General features: G+C 35.5%; 1 protein-coding gene across 3 annotated transcripts in view; it reads right to left on the bottom strand.

Moving 5' to 3' along the window:
- jupb (junction plakoglobin b) overlaps nucleotides 1–20200 on the bottom strand; it is an 81676-nt gene that overhangs the window by 35587 nt on the left and 25889 nt on the right. For all 3 annotated transcript variants that reach the window (XM_058753359.1, XM_058753358.1, XM_058753361.1), the window contains exons 2-3: nucleotides 5148–5185; nucleotides 3448–3609 (exon numbers count right to left, since the gene is read on the bottom strand). In XM_058753359.1, coding sequence (XP_058609342.1) covers nucleotides 3448–3609; nucleotides 5148–5160 — 175 coding nt within the window. In that variant the 5' untranslated portion in view covers nucleotides 5161–5185. The remainder of the gene's footprint in view (nucleotides 1–3447; nucleotides 3610–5147; nucleotides 5186–20200) is intronic.

Raw genomic sequence — 20200 nt, 5'->3', positions numbered from 1 at the left:
AATCATTTTATAACTGACGCTGTATCACACTATATTTTGCAGAGTGATGCAGTACAGGACACATTTAATAACAGAATAGATTGACACCAGAGAACCAGAGGTGGGAATAATAGGAGCGTGCCTGTGACTCTCCGAATAAAGTGCAATCCATGCTGGAAGCATCGCAAGCGCCAGAAAGGGGTCTTCGGAGGTTCTGTTGTGATAGCAATAATGTTCAAACCATAAAAAGTGAACCTACTGAACTGAGTGTTTGGATGAGTTTCTAAATGTCACTGGCTCTGGGCGGACAATAAATTTGCAGCTTTCTTCCAAACTATGCAAGCACATATGCTGCCATGGTGAAGAATCTATTTTAAAATTCCCAGATACTTACAAGTGACGACATGCACAATGACAACAAAGAATAATGAGAAAACCACAGGTACATTTAATATGCATCTTATAGAGGTAAAGCAATAAGATTCTCTGAGCCGTGGCGTAGGTGACTCTTTTCTGGAGTTGAACAGTAAAGAAGACTTTTAGCTGTAACTGTGGTCCTTGATGATTCATATAATGTAAATCAGCGGCTATTGGTTTTTAAGAATTAAAAAAAAGTATATCAGGGAACCCAAAATTAATACCAGTGGCTCCTGACGATATATTGAGGTCTTATGAAGCGAAACGATCAGTCTGTGCAAGAAACTGAACATTATTCACATTTCACAACATTATTACCTGTAATCCAGAGCAAATGGGGAAATAATTTTTTGCAAACTGGTTCTTTCGGATAGTTTACATCTATGAACTTGTTCAGTTCACTAGTTTGTTTATGCAGTCACGCAATGACATCACATTTACTCAATTATATTATTAAAGCAACCAATAATGATGTGAAATGTGGATGTTTTACATGTCTAAATCACATAAAGTGAACAAACCGGAACTGTTTCCTCAGTTCAGTGACTGTTGGAGGAACTGGAGCGCAAAAACCAGCATCATAGGATCATGTACACTGGTATTTTGGCTCATTTCGAATTCTCTCTACAGTAACTAACTTAGCATTTAACTCACTACACCATACCATATATTTACTCAACAGTAGTGACTATGAACATTTAATAGTCCATTCAAATTGCTTTGAGAATCCTTTGATCCTTTTGTTACAGACTAATATTCTGCTTTCACATTTTCTCTCACTTTTGTTTTTTTTTGCACATAACATGGTGTCAGAAGTGACAGTAGAGTGAGTCCCACGAACAGTTTTGTTGATACGAACTGATTAGCACGCCAGAAAATTGGCATGTTGTCGGCAGACGAACATGGAACAGTTCAAGCCACCCTCGTCACTAGTGCTAACGGGCAATTTAGCAGAAAATTGGCGCAGATGGGAGCAACGTTTTCATCTGTATATGACTGCAACAGGGGCAAGAGCCAGTCAAAATAGCCATTCTGCTACATACCATTGGAGAAGAGGCGTTGGAGGTGTATAATACACTCACCGTGAATTTAGTTGATGAAGAGAACATAACAGGTAATAATGTTGTAAATAATGTTCAGTTTCTCCACAGACTGATCATTTCGCTTCATAAGACCTCAATATACAGGTGCATCTCAAAAAATTTGAATATCATGAAAAGGTAAAACATTTTTTGTAACATTTCAAAAAGTGAAACTTTCATATATTCTAGATTCATTACATGTAAAGTAAAACATTTCAAAGGTTTTTTTGTTTTAATTTTGATGATTAGAGCTTACAGCTCATGAAAGTCAAAAATCCAGTATCTCAAAATATTAGAATATTTCCTAAGATCAATAATAATAAAAAAGGATTTGCAAAACAGAAAAGTTCAAATTCTTTAAAGTATGTTAATTTATGCACTCAATACTTGGTCGGGGCTCCTTTAGCACAAACTCCAGCATCAGTGAGGAGTGGCATGGACTGAGCCTTCAGCTCCTCTGTATTGTTGGATCGACTGTTTCTCATCTTTCTCTTGAAAATATCCCATAGATTCCACGTGGGGTTCAGGTCAGGCATGTTGGATGGCCAATCAAGCACAGTAATATCATGGTCAGTAAACCACTTGGAAGTAGTTTTGGCACTGTGGGCAGGTGCTAAAGTCCTGCTGGAAAAGGAAATCAGCATCTCCATAAAGCTTGTCAGCAGATGGAGGCATAAAGAGCTCCAAAATCTCCTGGTAGACGGCTGCATTGACCTTGGACTTGATAAAACACAATGGACCAACACCAGCAGACATCACGGCACCCCAAATCATCACTGACTTCGGAAACTTCACACTGGACTTCAAGCAGCTTGGATTCTGTGCCTCTCCAGTCTTCTTCCAGACTCAAAGCCTTGATTTTCAAATGAAATGCAAAATTTACTTTTATCTGAAAAGAGGACGTTAGACCACTGAGCAACAGTCCAGTTCTCTTTCTCCTTATCCCCGGTAAGATGCTTCTGACATTGTTTCTGTTTCAGAAGTGGCTTGGTAGCCCTTTTCCTGAAGCGTGGTGACTTGATGCACCGACTCCAGCTTCAGTCCACTCCTTGTGAAGCTCTCCCAAGTGTTTTAATTGGCTTCTCAAGCTTGTGGTCATCCCTGTTGCTTGTGCACCTTTTCCAACCCAATTTCTTCCTCCCAGTCAACTTTGCATTTAATATGCTTTGATACAGCACTCTGTGAACAGCCACTCCTTTCAGTAATGACCTTCTGTGACTTTCCCTCTTTGTGGAGGGTGTCAATGTTCGTCTTCTGGACAATTGCCAAGTCAGCAGTCTTCCCCATTATTGTGGTTTCAAAGAACAAGAGATACCTGGAATTTATACTCTAGGGATGGTCATTTAATGAAACTCAAATGTAAATATTCAAATTTTTTGAGATACTGGATTTTTGACTTTCATAAGCTGTAAGCTCTAATCATCAAAACAAAATACTTTTGAAATGTTTTACTTTATATGTAATGAATCTAGAATATATGAAAGTTTCACTTTTTGAAAAAAAAACATTTTTCAGTATCATCTGGAGCCACAGGTATTAATTTTGTGTTGCCTGCATTTGCTTTTTTGACTCTTAAAGTGCCAATAGCTGCTAACTTGAATTTTATGAATCGCCAAGGACCACATTTTCAACTAAAAATCTATACTGTTCTACAGCAGGCAGAAAGTCACCTACATCTTGGATGGCCTGAGGGAGAGCAAATTAACAGCAAATTTTAATTTTTGGGTGAACTATCCCTTTAATGCATATCCTCACATTGACTGTGCACGTTTTATGTCTAAGAAAGCAGAATCCCAAAATAAACAAAAGAACACATTCCTAATGTTGCACAAGTACAGTGAAACGCCACAGCCCTCGCGGAAGGGTTCAATGCCACTGACTCTAATGTGAAATTTCGGAGGCCCTCAGGTCGTATAATTCATCAAAATGTTCCGGAGAGGCGAATGGAGACCTTTGGAGAGAACATTACCTGTGGCGCTCTCGCCAGCGCTGGCACTGCCGCTGTACTTCTTACTGCACTCAGACTCATCCTCATCTCGAATGGTGGTGGCTCCTGACTGAATGCCTGAGTCTAAGGCATAAAACGTCTGCTGCCACTCCTCCACCTTCACGGCCCCCTCTGCCTCACTCACTGCGGGAGATGAGAATGAATATTAGTAAATATTTGACAAAGGCTTAGAGCTTCATTTCAAATAGAGTCATCAGATGTGTTTTCCTAGAAAATCATTTGCTAATTAAAATTATATATATATATATATATATATATATATATTCAATTTAATTATATATCTTATTTTTCATATATATATATATATATATATATTATACATAATATTAATATGCATTATATTGTTAATATAGTTATAATATATATTATGTATAACACCACTAATTCTGACTTTTTTCAGCAATATATTATTCAATTAACCCTTTAACTGTCACCCCCATTTTTGAACATAGACGTGAAAGTGCACTATCCAACCTTAAATTATTATAATTCACGAACAAATACATTTTGTAATACGATTTTGAAGTACCATTTCCTGGTTAATCAATGTCTGATTTTAAAATGGTTTTCACAGGATGAATTATGAGGGTTTAAGCTTTCATTTGGAAAATAATTTATGATGATTTCTAAAACGTGATAAGGAATAAGGCAACGAAAAAAGACTTTTTGTGATAAAGGTCAGATGTAGATTTTTGAGATGCACTCTTGTCATAAATTAATCTATTACTTTTCCTGCATAATTTGTAACAAAAAACAGTGGTAAAATATCTATTTAGGTGTCTTAGACCTTTCCAACGATATATAGTTTGTTGTGATTAGATTAGGATTTATTTGTTATATAGTGAAGTGAACTTAGGTATCCCTCTGAGGGAACGGGTGACAGTTAAGAGGTTAAAGATTACATTACATTAACTGGTAAAATGTATATAATAAATTATATATAATGCTTGTAATTTTGATATAATTATGAAATATATTATCAATATACTGTATAATTATGATATAAATACTAGACATGTTTATGGAATTATCAAATACATTATCAAAATATTATACAATTAAAGGCTACATAAACTGTTAAAATAATAATAGTAATAACAATAATAACATTATTATTATTATACACTCACTTATTATTTGTTTAATCAAATTGTTTTAATTTTATTTAATGTGTGTATACATACACTCACATTAAATTAAATTACAACATTAAACAAACTATAAAGCATTGATGTTTATATTATATTATTAAGTAAATACTTAAATTATTTACTATTTTTGAGTCACTACTAAGCAAATTAGTGGCACTGACCTTGTGAAATCAGTGTTTGTACATGCAGCTCATGTGTTGCTCTTATTAAAATAAAGGATGAAAGAATCAAATACTGTGACATTGAGATTTATGCAAATTTTATTCACTTAATTTTTTATGCTGTTAATATCATTTATTAATTTGTATTAATATGAATTCACATTAAATTGCAAAACAGAGCATTTTTACAGGTGGTCTCAGACGTTTGGATTCTATTGTATCTACATGCCACTTTACATCTGCGTAGCATGTCAGGTATAACCAAAAAGGTCAGTTCAAGAAAATATATTAATATGAAAAGAAAATGTGAAAACATGAAACTTAGCAATTCTTAAAAGATTAAACTTACTTTGCAGTGACATCACCACTGTCCAGCCTTAATTCAACCTGTGATAAAACACAGAGAAAAGTCTTAGACTGCATAGAGAACAGGAGGGATGCAGTATGAATGCAGTGATCTGCAATGTGAAGTGACAGCATGCACCAGTTTAGAGAGAAAAGCACCACTGGGACTTAAAAATAGTGAGCAGGCAATGCTATTTATAAAACTACTGCATAGAACGATCGCACAAATCATAGTAGCTTCCCCAAAGTGGAATTTCAATGCTTCATTTGTAGTTCACAGTCTGAGCAGAGCAGGTTGATGGGACCTACAGTTTACAGTTTATATTCTCAAGGACTGAGAGTCTCAAGAGTCTTTTCAATGCAGGTTTACGTTTTTAATGTCTGCATCGTTCATGACTAGAAATAGCACAGACTACAGGCAGAGATATGACTGGAGGTGAGGGCCGATCAAGGGGCGTGATGGATAAAGACGACACCTTCATCTGACCCCACTTCAGGAGCAAAAACGCCTCTGAGGCGTGAACTTAACACTCAACCTTCATTTCAGAAAGAAAAATCGATATGGAAAAATCATGCATGACATGTTCACAAGAATGTCACCAGCCTTGCAAACAAATAGTGAGGAGAAGTTCTGTATTCATGCATTTACAATATTATATTTCTTAACAAATCTGAACCTTAACTATTAAAACCAGGAGGGTTTGAGCCCCCATTTAAAGCTGGAATCCCTCTCCAAGAATGTGCTGTTGAATTAAATAAATTGAATATTTATTTTATTTATGAAAATAAAATACGGTATTTTAATTATTATTTGTCTTTAAGATTTATTTAAAGGATGCCATTTTTTTACATTAATGCAATAACACGATAATAGTGATTATTAATCAATTATGAGTTTAATTTAAATAAATATATATTAAAACTAATATTTATTAAAGCATATAATTTAAAAAGTATTCAATTTATTAAAATAAATGTATTATTTAAATATAATATTTACTATTAAAGCATAGCATTTGTATATTAAAATAAATGTATTATTTGATCATGATATTTACTATTACAGCATATAGCTTTTCCATTAATAACACTGAATATGAATGAATGAATTAATGATATATAACAATTAAAAATATATAGCAATTCCTAATAAATGTATTTTATTTGCTAAATAAAAATATTTCAATAATATGATGTAGTAAAAATTTAAATATTACATTTACTATTTAATTGTAATATTTATTAAAGCATATAGTTTTACATGAATAGCACTGAAAACAACCGTGATAAGTGATATATATATACACACTTTGCAAAATTATAAACGCATCACTTTTGTTTTTTCCCCCATTTTTCATGAGCTGAACTCAAAGATCTAAGACTTTTTCTATGTACACAAAAGGCCTATTTCTCTCAAATATTGTTCACAAATCTGTCTAAATCTGTGTTAGTGAGCACTTCTCCTTTGCCGAGATACCCCATCCACCTCACAGGTGTAGCATATCAAGATGCTGATTAGACAGCATGATTATTACACAGGTGTGACTTAGGCTAGCCACAATAAAAGGCCACTCTAAAATGTGCAGTTTTACTGTATTGGGGGGTCCGAAAACCAGTCAGTATCTGGTGTGACCACCATTTGCCTCACGCAGTGCAACACATCTCCTTCGCATAGAGTTGATCAGGTTGTTGATTGTGGCCTGTGGGATGTTGGTCCACTCTTCTTCAATGGCTGTGTGAAGTTGCTGGATATTGGCAGGAACTGGAACACGCTGTCGTATACGCTGATCCAGAGCATCCCAAACATGCTCAATGGGTGACATGTCCGGTGAGTATGCTGGCTATGCAAGAACTGGGATGTTTTCAGCTTCCAGGAATTGTGTACAGATCCTTGCAACATGGGGCCATGCATTATCATGCTGCAACATGAGGTGATGGTCGTGGATGAATGGCACAACAATGGGCCTCAGGATCTCGTCACGGTATCTCTGTACATTCAAAATGCCATCAATAAAATGCACCTGTGTTCGTTGTCCATAGCATACACCTGCCCATACCATAACCCCACCGCCACCATGGGCCACTCGATCCACAACGTTGACATCAGCAAACCGCTTACCCACACGACTCCATACACGCTGTCTGCCATCTGCCCTTTACAGTGAAAACCAGGATTCATCCGTGAAGAGAACACCTCTCCAAAGTGCCAGACGCCATCCATTGTGTGCATTTGCCCACTCAAGTCGGTTACAACGACGAACTGCAGTCAGGTCGAGACCCCGATGAGGACTACAAGCATGCAGATGAGCTTCCCTGAGACGGTTTCTGACCGTTTGTGCAGAAATTCTTTGGTTATGCAAACCGATTGTTGCAGCAGCTGTCCGGGTGGCTGGTCTCAGATGATCTTGGAGGTGAAGATGCTGGATGTGGAGGTCCTGGGCTGGTGTGGTTGCACGTGGTCTGCAGTTGTGAGGCCGGTTGGATGTACTGCCAAATTCTCTGAAACGCCTTTGGAGACGGCTTATGGTAGAGAAATTAACATTCAATTCATGGGCAACAGCTCTGGTGGACATTCCTGCAGTCAGCATGCCAATTGCACGCTCCCTCAAAACTTAAAACATCTGTGGCATTGTGCTGTGTGATAAAACTGCACATTTTAGAGTGGCCTTTTATTGTGGCCAGCCTAAGGGACACCTGTGCAATAATCATGCTGTCTAATCAGCATCTTGATAAGCCACACCTGTGAGGTGGATGGAGTATCTCGGCAAAGGAGAAGTGCTCACTAACACAGATTTAGACAGATTTGTGAACAATATTTGAGAGAAATATGCCTTTTGTGTACATAGAAAAAGTCTTAGATCTTTGAGTTCAGCTCATGAAAAATGGGGGGGAAACAAAAGTGTTGCGTTTATAATTTTGTTCAGTGTATAATGATTATTAATAAATTAATTTTATTAAAATAAAAATATTAAAATGAAATGTATTGTTTAATTATAATATTTACTATTAAATCATACAGCTTCTACATTAATAACACTAAAATTAACAGTGACAATATAATTAAAAACTGATAACAATTAGAAATGCACAAAATTACCTATCATTCATAGCAGTTTTCTTTAAATCCCCACATAAAATACCACTAAAAATAATGCATTATAGAAGGCATTATATACTTTTTCCAGTAGTTACAGTTCATTGACTTTTATGATGACTTCTTGGCCTTTATGAAACAAAGTGATAGAAAGAACATTTTGATTTCCGACTGTCAATATCTTTATATCCTAATGCACAAAAATAACTCAAAGTAAAATCAGACACTCTCTCTGTCTCTCGTATTAGTGATGCAGAAAAGAAGACAAGGAGCTGAATTTTAATAAGAATATAAAAACACTTGCAAGAGCGTATCATCAAAAAGTAAAACAAGAAAAGGCACAATTTCTTTCAAAAGCAGTGACTAATCCATTTTACCTCTTTGAACTACTTCCTTACGGTTCCACATCTTACAAGATCTTATTTTTCCTTTTTTTTGTTTCCTTCTATTTAGATTTAAATGAAATTCAGCTTTAAAAGGAGCCTCTGTTTAATATTCTCTCCTATATCTCGCTCCTGCCCTTTTCTTGTCTTCAACTTCTCTTTATAAAACATTCAAGTATGAGTACAGTTTGCTGCTGTCCCTCAGTTCCATACGGCATATGGGGATTTGCTAACTGCTGTTATGACACCACGTGCCCTGTATTTTCCACACTCATTAATCACATCAACATACAGTACAGCTAGACATCAACACACACATTGAGTCCGCCTGGTCAACTGTAGTCAGATACAACACTCCAGCAGTCAGAAAACACCTTAAAACTGAAGAAAAGAGGAAGACGTCCTAAAATAATGAGCTGTGCACGACACTGGAAAAACATTTAGCCTAGTAGGCATTAAATACCCATTAATTATGCATGCACTGATTAATTAAAAAAAGTTTTCTGGGTTAACAAGGCTCAAGACGACGTGTGTATTGTGTCTTCCTTATTCCACTGAATTTTACATCAAATTACCATGCTTAATAGGCACCGTTCATCCAAAAATTAAAAGGTTGATGTGAAGGTTGTACATCGTTGATGGCAACTTGTGCCAATTAGATACGAAAGTTACTGTACAATGACTTCAATTCCTAACAAAAAAAGTTTCAGACGACTTTAAAGGAAAAGTTCACCCAAAAATGAAAATGAACTCACCCTTAGGCCATCCAAGAAGTAGATCAGTTTGTTTCTTCATCACAACAGATTTGGAGAAATGCAGCATTACATCACTTGCTCACTTGATCCTCAGCAGTGAATGGGTGCCGTCAGAATGAGAGTCCAAATAGCTGATAAAAAAATCGCAATAATCCACAAGTAACCCAAGTAAAAAGCTGTGTTTGTAAGAAATAAATCCATCTATAAGGCATTATAACTTCTAGGTTCTGGGTACAATCAGAGGCGAACCAAGATGAAGTGGGGGCCCCAGGCAAAATTAATAGATGAGGCCCTTCTAAAAGATTATTTTGTTAATATACCTTTGTTACCTAGATATATATTTATACAACATACAAAAAGTAGTCAAAACACATAATATAACATAAATAGTTTAGCATATCCAGCGTAACGCGAGAGGGAGCCCCCTATGGGGGATGCAGATATATTGCTCCATGTTACGTGTATATTATTAATAATGACATTTCCGATTGTTCAAATGGTTAGCTGTCGGGGGCCCCCTCAAAATGCGGGGCCCCAGGCAATTGCCTGCCTTGCCTGCCCTATTTCTACGCCTCTGGGTATAATGAGTCTATAATGCATAATAACCCTACCTCTAGTGAAAATCCCCTGTTGTCCTTTCACATAAAAATCCAACATATTTGTTTAGAGCTTGTAAAAGGTGCTTGATCTGTGCATATTTCTTCCCTGATTCAGACAACGTGTGTATTTACATATAGGCAACTCATTTAATGTTAAAAACAGTAATGATGGATTTATTTCTTACAAACACATGGCTTTTTGCTTTACAAGACATTCACTGAAGGACTGGAGTGGTGTGGATCACTGTAAAGTTTTTATCATGTTTGGACTCTAATCCTGACGGCACCCATTCACTGCAGAGGATCCACTGGTGAGCAAGTGATGTAATGCTAAATCACTCCAAATCTTTTCAGATGAAGAAACAAACTCATCTACATCTTGGATGGTCCAAGGGTGAGTAAATCTTCAGCAAGTTTTCATTTTGGGGTGAACTACTCCTATATAATAAAGCTGCATGTACGTTCTCTTTTAGTGTTCCACAAAATAAAAAGAAGGTCACACTGTTTGGCACATCATGAGGGTGAGTCAATTATGACAAAATTGACAAAACTATTCCTATAATATTGTGTTGACGAATGCAGACACAGAATACCGTGAGCTTTGAGTATTTATAGCGACTAGCACATGTGATCAGGATGGCAGCGCCGAAGAAGAAAATTACACTTGAGTGCTTTCATCTCAAAAATGAGATGTTTCATACAGGGTCCCAACTAAGGTTTAAAATTCAGGGATATGAGCAAAAATGCTCTCCGACTCTTCAAAACCATAGTAATCAGAACATACTGACATTTCGTTTCTAAAGGCTCTCGGCCAGGCTCAAACTTTTAATTTAGAGTTGAGTGACACATATTTTGTGAATATGCATATAGAGTGACTTTATAGGCATGTCTTTGTCAAGAGTAAATTCGCAGCATATCTAATGAAAATCATTCAGAAGCGCTGCTGTAGAGTAATTTATTAGTGACAGCTGAGTAATTTCAGAGTAATTTGCATGAGTGCTGATTTCGTTAAAAATGACATGGACTGGACAAATTCCTGACATCAAATCTTGAAGAAAACTAACCAGTTTAAAGGTGAAGTGTGTAATATCTTTGGAAATAGGAAGAAAAAAAATATTTAAAATGTTATGAAAATGATTTCAAACAGGTTTCTCAATCACACCTGCTATCGGCTGAACAAACAGACAGTCCCCCAAACTCAAGCCATTGATAGTCAGGATGCTCAAAACAAAACAAAAAACTAAACTAAAAATGATTATTACACATGATGAATTACTCAGGAAAATTATTCTTTTTATTGATTTCATTTTTATAATTTGAAATAACACTAATAATAACAATAATAATAATTTTAAAATAATCTTTAAATTTTAAAAACTAAACTAATAAAGAAATAAACTGCTGTTTCAATAATAGTATATTAATACTTTAAAATTAAAAGAATCATTAATATTACTGTTGTCGTTGTTGTTGATAATAAAAATTGTAATATTAATAGATTTTTCCTTCTTTTTGTATTTGGCAGATCACATGCCTGATTACTAAATATAAATGGATTGTCTCTGCATATTTAGTATTTTTAATAAAATTATTACAATTATTTTAAATGTAGAAGGTAGGCTTTAAAGAGATTGTGAGACAATGTTTTCTCTTATTTTGAGGGACAAACTGCAGCGGAAAGGTCTAAAATAAAGAGCTGTGAGGAAAAGACAGGAAGTCTCTATTTTTTGACCATTGTCCTGAAGAAGGCCAAGGTCTGTCCGAGTCAATGTAATATATCTCTTTCTCCACGACTCACTTCCTGCAGAAGACAACATCTCTGATGATGATTAATGCTTCCAGAAGATCTCAGTCTGTTTTGTTCATCAGACACTACCTGTTTACACTGTCGCCATTGTTCTGGTGTTACAATAGCTACCTGTGATCCGGACACACACACACACACACACACACACACACACAGAGCAGATGAACCTAAGGGTCTTTGCTGTATTTAGGACACTTGGCGCAGACCTGTCAGCTGCTGTCTGACTTCCGGCGACACGCTGCTGTACTTCGTGTTTACTATGCGAGTGTCAAGGCGAATTTGCATTTGAGAGTCCGCCAGCAAGTGTATGTCATGTGAATGTGCGTGTGTGAGGATTTAAGCATAAGATAAAATTCATTACATGTAGCAGCAAATGTCAAACTATAATGCATGTTCTTATGATGCGCAAAACTACACATTTTCAAAATCAACTAATCATTCGGTTCACTGAGCAACTGGACTACTCCTAAGAATAAAGAAAAACATAAATAATCTAATTGGCTTGTCAGTTGATAGATGAATAGTTGACCAGAAGTTGACATCTGGGACTGCTTAAACAAACGAATCAGTGTTGTTATATAATTTTCAGCAATTTAAATGAAGCTGAATTAAAATTAAATATAAATACTATAATGAAAAAAAAAAAAAAATCATAAACTTGAAAAGTACTAAAATTACTAAAAGTGAAAAAAATACATTGAAGCTTAATAAAAATATATATCTAATAAAAATGACAAAAGCACATAAAATTACTAAAACTAAAACTCCAACTAGTCAGTCGCAGTTAAAAATGTATTACAATAGAAAACAGTTATTTTAAATTGTAGTAATATTTCACAATATTACCACTTATACTGCTTTTCTGATAAATAAATATTGTCTCAGTGATTTTATATGGTGTTAGTGTGTCATATTGATACTTGCAATATTCATAAGCAGTGTTGACAGTATCTGTTCTTTGTTTGTACGTTTGTGGTAGTTTATTTTATTCTATTTTATTTATGATTTATTTGTTTTTAAATATTTAATCCAAAAGAAAATAGGCAAAAAATAAATAAATAAATAAATAAAAATAAAAATGTAATAAAAATAAAGCTAAATAGATTTATTTTCAAAAAAATTACAAAAGCGTGTAACAAAATAACTAAAACTAGCATTAAAATAAAAACTGAAAATATAAAAATAAAGCTAATTTAAAATATGAATAAATACTCTAATAGTATATAATTAACAAGACACTGAGCTGTACAGAAGAAATTATTTCAACCTTGTAAACAAGCCATACGTCACTATTAAAATCAGCAGAAATGGTGCTCACAACCCACTTGCGTCAATGCATGAATGAGCAAAAAAATGTGAGATGGGGCTTGATATTATCCATCATGAATTGATTGGATCATGAAAAGAGGTTTCTGAAAAATAACATGCGTTCATGATGTCATTAATGCATTTTGATTAACGACTGCAAAGACCAACACTGTTTACTTTGGTATATCTTGCACCAATGAATCATTCACGACAAGATGTATTAAGAAAGCAAATAAGGTCATTTTTGTTTTCATGCTGATTGCAAAGACTGAGGCTAAACAAACTGTCCTTTCAATTAGTGCATAGCAAGTTGCTTTAGAAGAAAAGCCCATGTTAAATGGCAATTAAATGCAGGTTTGTGTTCAAAAGCCTCTCAGTTTGACAGAGTCGTGCTGATAGAAACATCTGTACACGTTCACATATTTTCAGCTTCTCAGCAGGGCTGAGAAAATCGAATTCACGACAGGAGCTTGGCAGGAGGATCTGCAGGAGCCAGCGAGGTTTTGCCAGACTCCTGGAGCGCAGCTGATGATACCGTGAGTCACCTCACGCCAGGACTCGAATTACAAAGTCACCTGCACTCCGCGCTCCAACACTTAGACAGGAAGTCGAGAGAAACGCCAACCACGACTGACTGTTACGACAAAGGATGCAGTGACGGATCTACGGTTACGTGTAAATTTATTCCAAGAGCTGAGTTGCCTGGCGGTGTGTTCTAACATCTGTTGGGATAAAAACTCTGCGTAAATGCAATGAGGTTTCGGTTTAACGTTACAGTAGAAAACATTCTGATAGAGTTATAGGACACCTAAGAAAACATCCACACACTAATGCAGTTATACCAGCCATTAGAAAGCATTATATAATCGTGGTAAAGATGATTTGCTCATATTAGCTTCTAAACCAATTTAAAGGGGACATATGATAGAAAAACTCAATTCTCTTTGCTCTTTTGTGCTAAAATAGCTCAATATGGAGACATATTTTAGCATGCACAGCGGAACACAGGCTTCCCAGTTCATACAGAACATTTACTGAAATAAATCTACATTATCAGGTCATTCAACAACAGTCATGGGGCTTTAATATCAAACTATGGGTCAGATTTACTAAACAGGGCAAATTAGCGTGAGAGCGCAATACCGAACAGCACCGATGGGCATGAAAATTTCTGCCGGTGATTTAATGACAACGCAAAAAAAAAAAAAAAGAACACAGATGCAACATCTCATTTACATAATCTGAAAGCTGGATAAATAAGCCTTCCATTGATGTTTGATTTGTTAGGATTGGACAATATTTGGTCGAGATACAACTATTTGAAAATCTGGAATCTGAGGGTGCAAAAAAATCAAAATATGGAGAAAATCGCTTTTAAAGTTGCCCAAATGAAGTTCTTAGCAATGCATATTACTAATCAAAAATGAAGTTTTGATATATTTACAGTAAGAAATTTACAAAATATCTTCATGGAACATGATCTTCACTTAATATCCTAATGATTTTTGGCATAAAAGAAAAACCTATAATTTTGACCCATACAATGTATTTTTGGCTATTGCTACAAATATACCCCAGCGACTTAAGACTGGTTTTGTGGTCCAGGGTCACATATAGGCTACCAAGCACAGTGCAAATGAGCATAGTCGCAAATAAGCAGAGCCGATCTATCTATTTATCTATGTTTAGATAGACAAGCGCAAGCGTTAATAAATTGTGTTGCGTGATTCATTTTATTACTCAGAAACTGATCATTAAAAATAAACTGCAAGTAACACACTGAACTAAAGGTGAAATTTTCAGGTAGGAAGACTGAAATTGGATTTTCTTGTAAAAGGTACTACAATATTTGTTGTTCTGTTTACAACTTAAAAAAATTACAGTGCGTACTATAGTATTTATGCACAGTAAGAAAACCTGGATGTCTTACTAAACTCATTAAAATAACGATTCTTTGTTGGCATCGATGGTTCCATGAAGAAGCTTTAACATCCATAGAACCTTTTCATTATACAAAAGGTTCTTTAGATTATTAAAATGCTCTTCACAATAACAACAACAACAAAAAAATGGCTAATTTAAAAACTGTTCACTGAAAGGTTTTTGGGGGAACCAAAAATGGTTCTTCTATGGCATCACTAGGGAAATCCACTTTTGGAAACTTACTATTTAAGAGTGCATTTGCCAAAATATGTATAAATGTGTGAATTCCTGTATCCCACAATGCAATGTGCTCAAACTGCCCTTCCATTTCCAGTGGTGAACGAACTGGAGGGAATACCAACTTTAACTCATTATATGATTTTAGACTCAAATGTATTGGAATTACTAGTATTCTATTCGCAACATGTCCATGTCACATGTAATAAGCTCATTAACATATTCCCACCTACATTTACAATACTGATGCAATAGAGAATTGCAATAAGAAAAGATATATTTTCAACATCATTACTCCAGTCTTCAGTGTCACACGATCCTTCAAAAATCATTCTAATATGCTGATTTGCTGCTCAAGAAACATTTATGATTATTAATAATGTTGAAAACAGTTGTTCTGCTTCATATTTTTGTGAAAACCATGATTTTTTTTTTTTTTTTCAAAATTCTTTGATGGTTAGACAGTTCAAAGTACAACATTTATTTTAAAAATACATTTTTTGTAATATTATAAATGTCTTTACTGTCACTTTTGATACTGCTTGAATAAAATATGAATTTCTTTCAAAAAAGAGGAGATTAAAGCTCAAAACACCAATGAATATAGAATTCATAGGGTCCTATTTTGACAGACTTTTCTTAGACTGAACAAGAATATGAGCACATTTGAATCCCACGTGCAATTTTAGTGAATGAGATCCATTACAAGACCAATTACATGAAATGAAATGATACAAAAGTGCATAATATAACCCCTATGGCTTCCAGCAGAGAAGTCAGTACAAAGTGTCGCATAAAGATTATCACTCACGTTTCCACCACATGGATGTAACAGGACCTTAAAACCTTAGTGAGCAGCGACTGACCCGCAGCGGGAGCATTACATTTCCAGCAGGGGGGAAATACAACATCACTGTAATTCAATAACATGAAAGAGACACTAAAAAACGTAAAGGGATGTTCCTTGTTCTTAAATACAAGACATGCTGGATCATCTCAATGATTACCTACTGAATTTCACAGGAAGAACTCGAAGCCTTTGAACGGCATTAATCACAGTTCAGTGTTCCCTGTTAGAGTTCATTCTCTTTTCTTGCTGCTTCAATATCTAGTCATTTTCAACTCTCTCATGTTCAGGGTTTCTCTGATATTAACTGCAGAAATGTACTTTGCTGAACTAAAACATTAAAATGGGATATTGGGTTCTGGATATGAATCCAATTTAGTTGAGCAATATGCTCTGCAGGATGGCATTTGATTTGCCATGGTCGAGGTACAAGAAAATATAGTGAAACATTAACTGGAACAGACTATATTATTTATGCACATTATAAACATTTTCTCAGACTAAGGAACCTACTGATCCGACTGTCTGTGAGTACAAATGATCAGTACTTCCACGTCACATATTATTTCTATACTTCTATATGAGTAGTTATCTATATGAGTCATTTGCTGAAAATGTACTCATCCTCAGGCCATTCAAGATGCAGATGAGTTTGTTTCTTCTTCCGAAAAGATTTGGAGAAATGTAGCATTGCATCACCTGCTCACCAATGTGCAGTGAATGGGTGCCGTCAGAATGAGAGTCCAAACAGCTGATAAAAACATCACAATAATCCACACGACTCCAGTCCTCCAGTTAACATCTTGGCAAGTGAAAAGATGCATGTTTGTAAGAAACAAATCGAACATTAAGATGTATAATTAACTCCAAACTGTTGCTTGCAGCTAAAAATATGACTCCTATATCCAGAATATTGCTTTCTCCAGTGAAAAAGTAATCTTGTCTGAATCAGGAGAAAAATATGCACAGATCAAGCACCGTTTACAAGTGAAAACAGTCCAAAACAGTTATAAACAAATATGTTGGTGGATTTTGATGTGAGAAGACAACAGGGGATGGACTTTTTCACTAGACTAGAGGAAGTGTTATTATGCATTACGGACTGGTATTTTGGCCAGATGTGATGGTTTAAAATTAAAATGCCTTAATGATGGATTTGTTTCTTCCTTTTCACTTCATAAGATGTAACTGACATACTGGATGTGGATTTTTGTGATGTTTTTATCAGCTGTTTGGACTCTCACTCTGACGGCACCCATTCACTGCAGAGGAATGTAATGCTAAATTTCTCCAAATCTGTTCTGATGAAGAAACAAACTCATCTACATCTTGGACGGCCTGAGGGTTTCAGCAAATTTAGATTTATAGGTGAACTATTCATTTGAACATATTATGTTTTATATTCCTTGAATAATCAAACGGGCTATAGGTAACGCAAGAGATTCTGACATTACATAACGCAGCATAACATTCAAACTTTAAAGGTTTATCTTGATGGCTTTTATGTCTCTTTGTTTTCGTTAAATGTTGTAAAAATGCTAAACATTGCTTGAGGGACTTCACATGCTATATCAGTTTTAATTAGTCAGTGCTCTTATGAGGTAACAAAGAACTTTCTGCTGGACTGATAGGATCTAAACCAATTAAAAACTGTGTGCCTCAGAGGCCAGTCCACTTCAGTAGATCTGAGATCATTAACAGCTTTAATTAGGGCCGTTTCAGTGCTGTGACGTTCAGCGCTGTGATGTTGATCATCTCAGATCTTCAACAGAGACCACATTTACATTTACTTGACTTATTTATTTTAAATAGAGAGTAAAAGTGACTTACTTACTTACAGCTAAGTAATGTTTATACAGTATAACAGATTTCAATGTTTTTTTTTTAAATATGAAAGGCACATTAAACCTGCCTTGGAAACCTTGCTTATCATGCTTTCATTATTTATAACTTAAAATAAATAACCACAAAATCATAACAAAAAAAATGTCATTTTCACATCTGTAAAATCTAACTTGTACAATAGTTGCGCCATCATTCCTACTACAACAAAGAATTATACTTACGTTTTATAAATGTAAGTATGGCACGAGAAGATGTGACGTGATGTGAGAAAAAAAAATTAAGATAAATATAATGCAAATATATGCATTGTTTCTAATAAAGCAACAAATAATATTGTTTATTTTTCTGTATTGTATACACCAAAATGCTAGCTATAAAATTATCCTCATCAAGACAAAGAAGCCATTTTATTTCAGAAATGTTTAAAATGCTATTTAAAACAATGCATCATTTAAGATGAGACAAAAATGACATTTGTTTCCCAAAATAATTTTTTATAGTAATTTCACAGTAGATGCATATCTTGAACATTATTATTAGTGGATATACTGTCAGGGATCTCCCCTGAAAGTCTTGTCTATCCTGTCTTTGTTCAATGTTTCCTTGTTTGTGTTGTGTTTGAGCACATGGCTTTGTCTTTGTTTGTGTTTGCCATGTGCTCCTCTCGTCCTGCCTCCTTGTTGCCCATTACCACACCCCCTTGTTTAGTCCTTGTTTGTCTGAGTCTTTTCACCTGTTCCTCATATTCTCCGCTCCTTTATATTGTTCTCCCTTTCCCTCTTATTTTGCTAGATTGTTATTCTAACTTCTCTGTGTTTGCTAGTTCGTCTAACTATTCTTTGTGATCCTGCGTATTCCCTGCCAAATTGTTTGTAGAGTATTCTCTTGTCTGTCTTTAGTCTAGTCTCGTCATGCAGGCTGAGCTCCCGGTCTGCTCGCTTTATCTGCCACGCAGCTAGACCTGTGCAGTGCCTGTGAGACCACGAGTGTGGTGTGGCTGAGCCTCGTGTTTCTGTCAGGCCACCGCTGCTAACCTCCGGCCTCCAGCTGCGCTGCCTTCACTGCTTCACTGGCCGACTGCCATCCTGGATTGGACTCTGTGGCTGTTCTCTCCATAGATTTGTATAGATGCCCCAATCGACCCCCTCCAAGCATGTAGATGCGTCTGCCATTTTGGAACATTCAATTTGACGTCATTCACTATACTATGGGTTTGCAGACCATCGGCTGTGGAGGATTGTGGCATCTTTGAATATTCATTGGCTACTATGGTGAATGACGTCAAGTTGACCATTACAATATGGTGGACGGCTTCCGTATAGCGGCCCACAGAAACAGTCGCTAATGAGGCATCTATACATATCTATGGTTCTCTCTTCAGGCTGCCTGTCTACAAGTCTTTCCCTGCCCATTGTTTGGACTGTGTTCTCTCTCCTATGGAAGCTCGTTTCCGTGACAAAAAAAAAAAAAAAAAGGTTATTGCAACTCTTTATCTCACAATTCTAACTTTCTTTCACATAATTGTGAGCTATAAAGTCAGAATTCCAATTTATAAACTCACAACTGCGAGTTAAAGTCCAATTTGGGGGGGGGAGAGACTGACACATGTTCTCAGCATTGCGAGTTATCTCCCAATTCAGAGAAAAGTCACAATTGCGAGGAAAAAAGTCAGAATTGCGAGTTATCTTGCAATTGTGACTTTATAAATCGTAATTCTGACTTTATAACTTGCAATTTTGACTTTATAACTCGCAATTGCGAGTATCTCACAATTCTGTGAAAAAAAGTCAGAATTGCGAGTTAATATCACACAATTCTGACTTTATTTCTCAGAATTGTGAGTTTATATCTCATAACTTTTGAGAAAAATTATGAGAAAAAAAGTCAGAAATGCGAGTTTGTATCACACAATTATGAGAAAAAAAGTCGCAATTACCTTTTTAATTTTTTATTCAGTAGCGGAAACGGGTTTCCATACTCCCCTCCTCACCTTCTCTTGTCCCGTCGCTAGTTTTGTTAATAAACTGTGATCACTCATTCTGCATTTGAGTCCTCTCTCTCAGAATCCCTGACATACAGTATACATGCATTTTACGAAAATTCTGGGTTTTTTTTCTTTCTGACCCAACAAATGTCATTTCTCTTCTCATCTCATTAAATAAATAAATCAGAGTGTGAATAGAGTACTTCGGGAGAGTTTACTTTCTAAAGGTGCACAGGCAAAAAAAAAAAAAAAGGAAAAACACCCTTCTATTTTCT

Source organism: Onychostoma macrolepis, chromosome 19 (assembly GCF_012432095.1).
Source record: "Onychostoma macrolepis isolate SWU-2019 chromosome 19, ASM1243209v1, whole genome shotgun sequence".
Lineage (NCBI taxonomy): Eukaryota > Metazoa > Chordata > Actinopteri > Cypriniformes > Cyprinidae > Onychostoma > Onychostoma macrolepis.
Note: the sequence above shows the minus strand (reverse complement) of the source record. Positions and strands in the feature narration are given on the sequence as shown.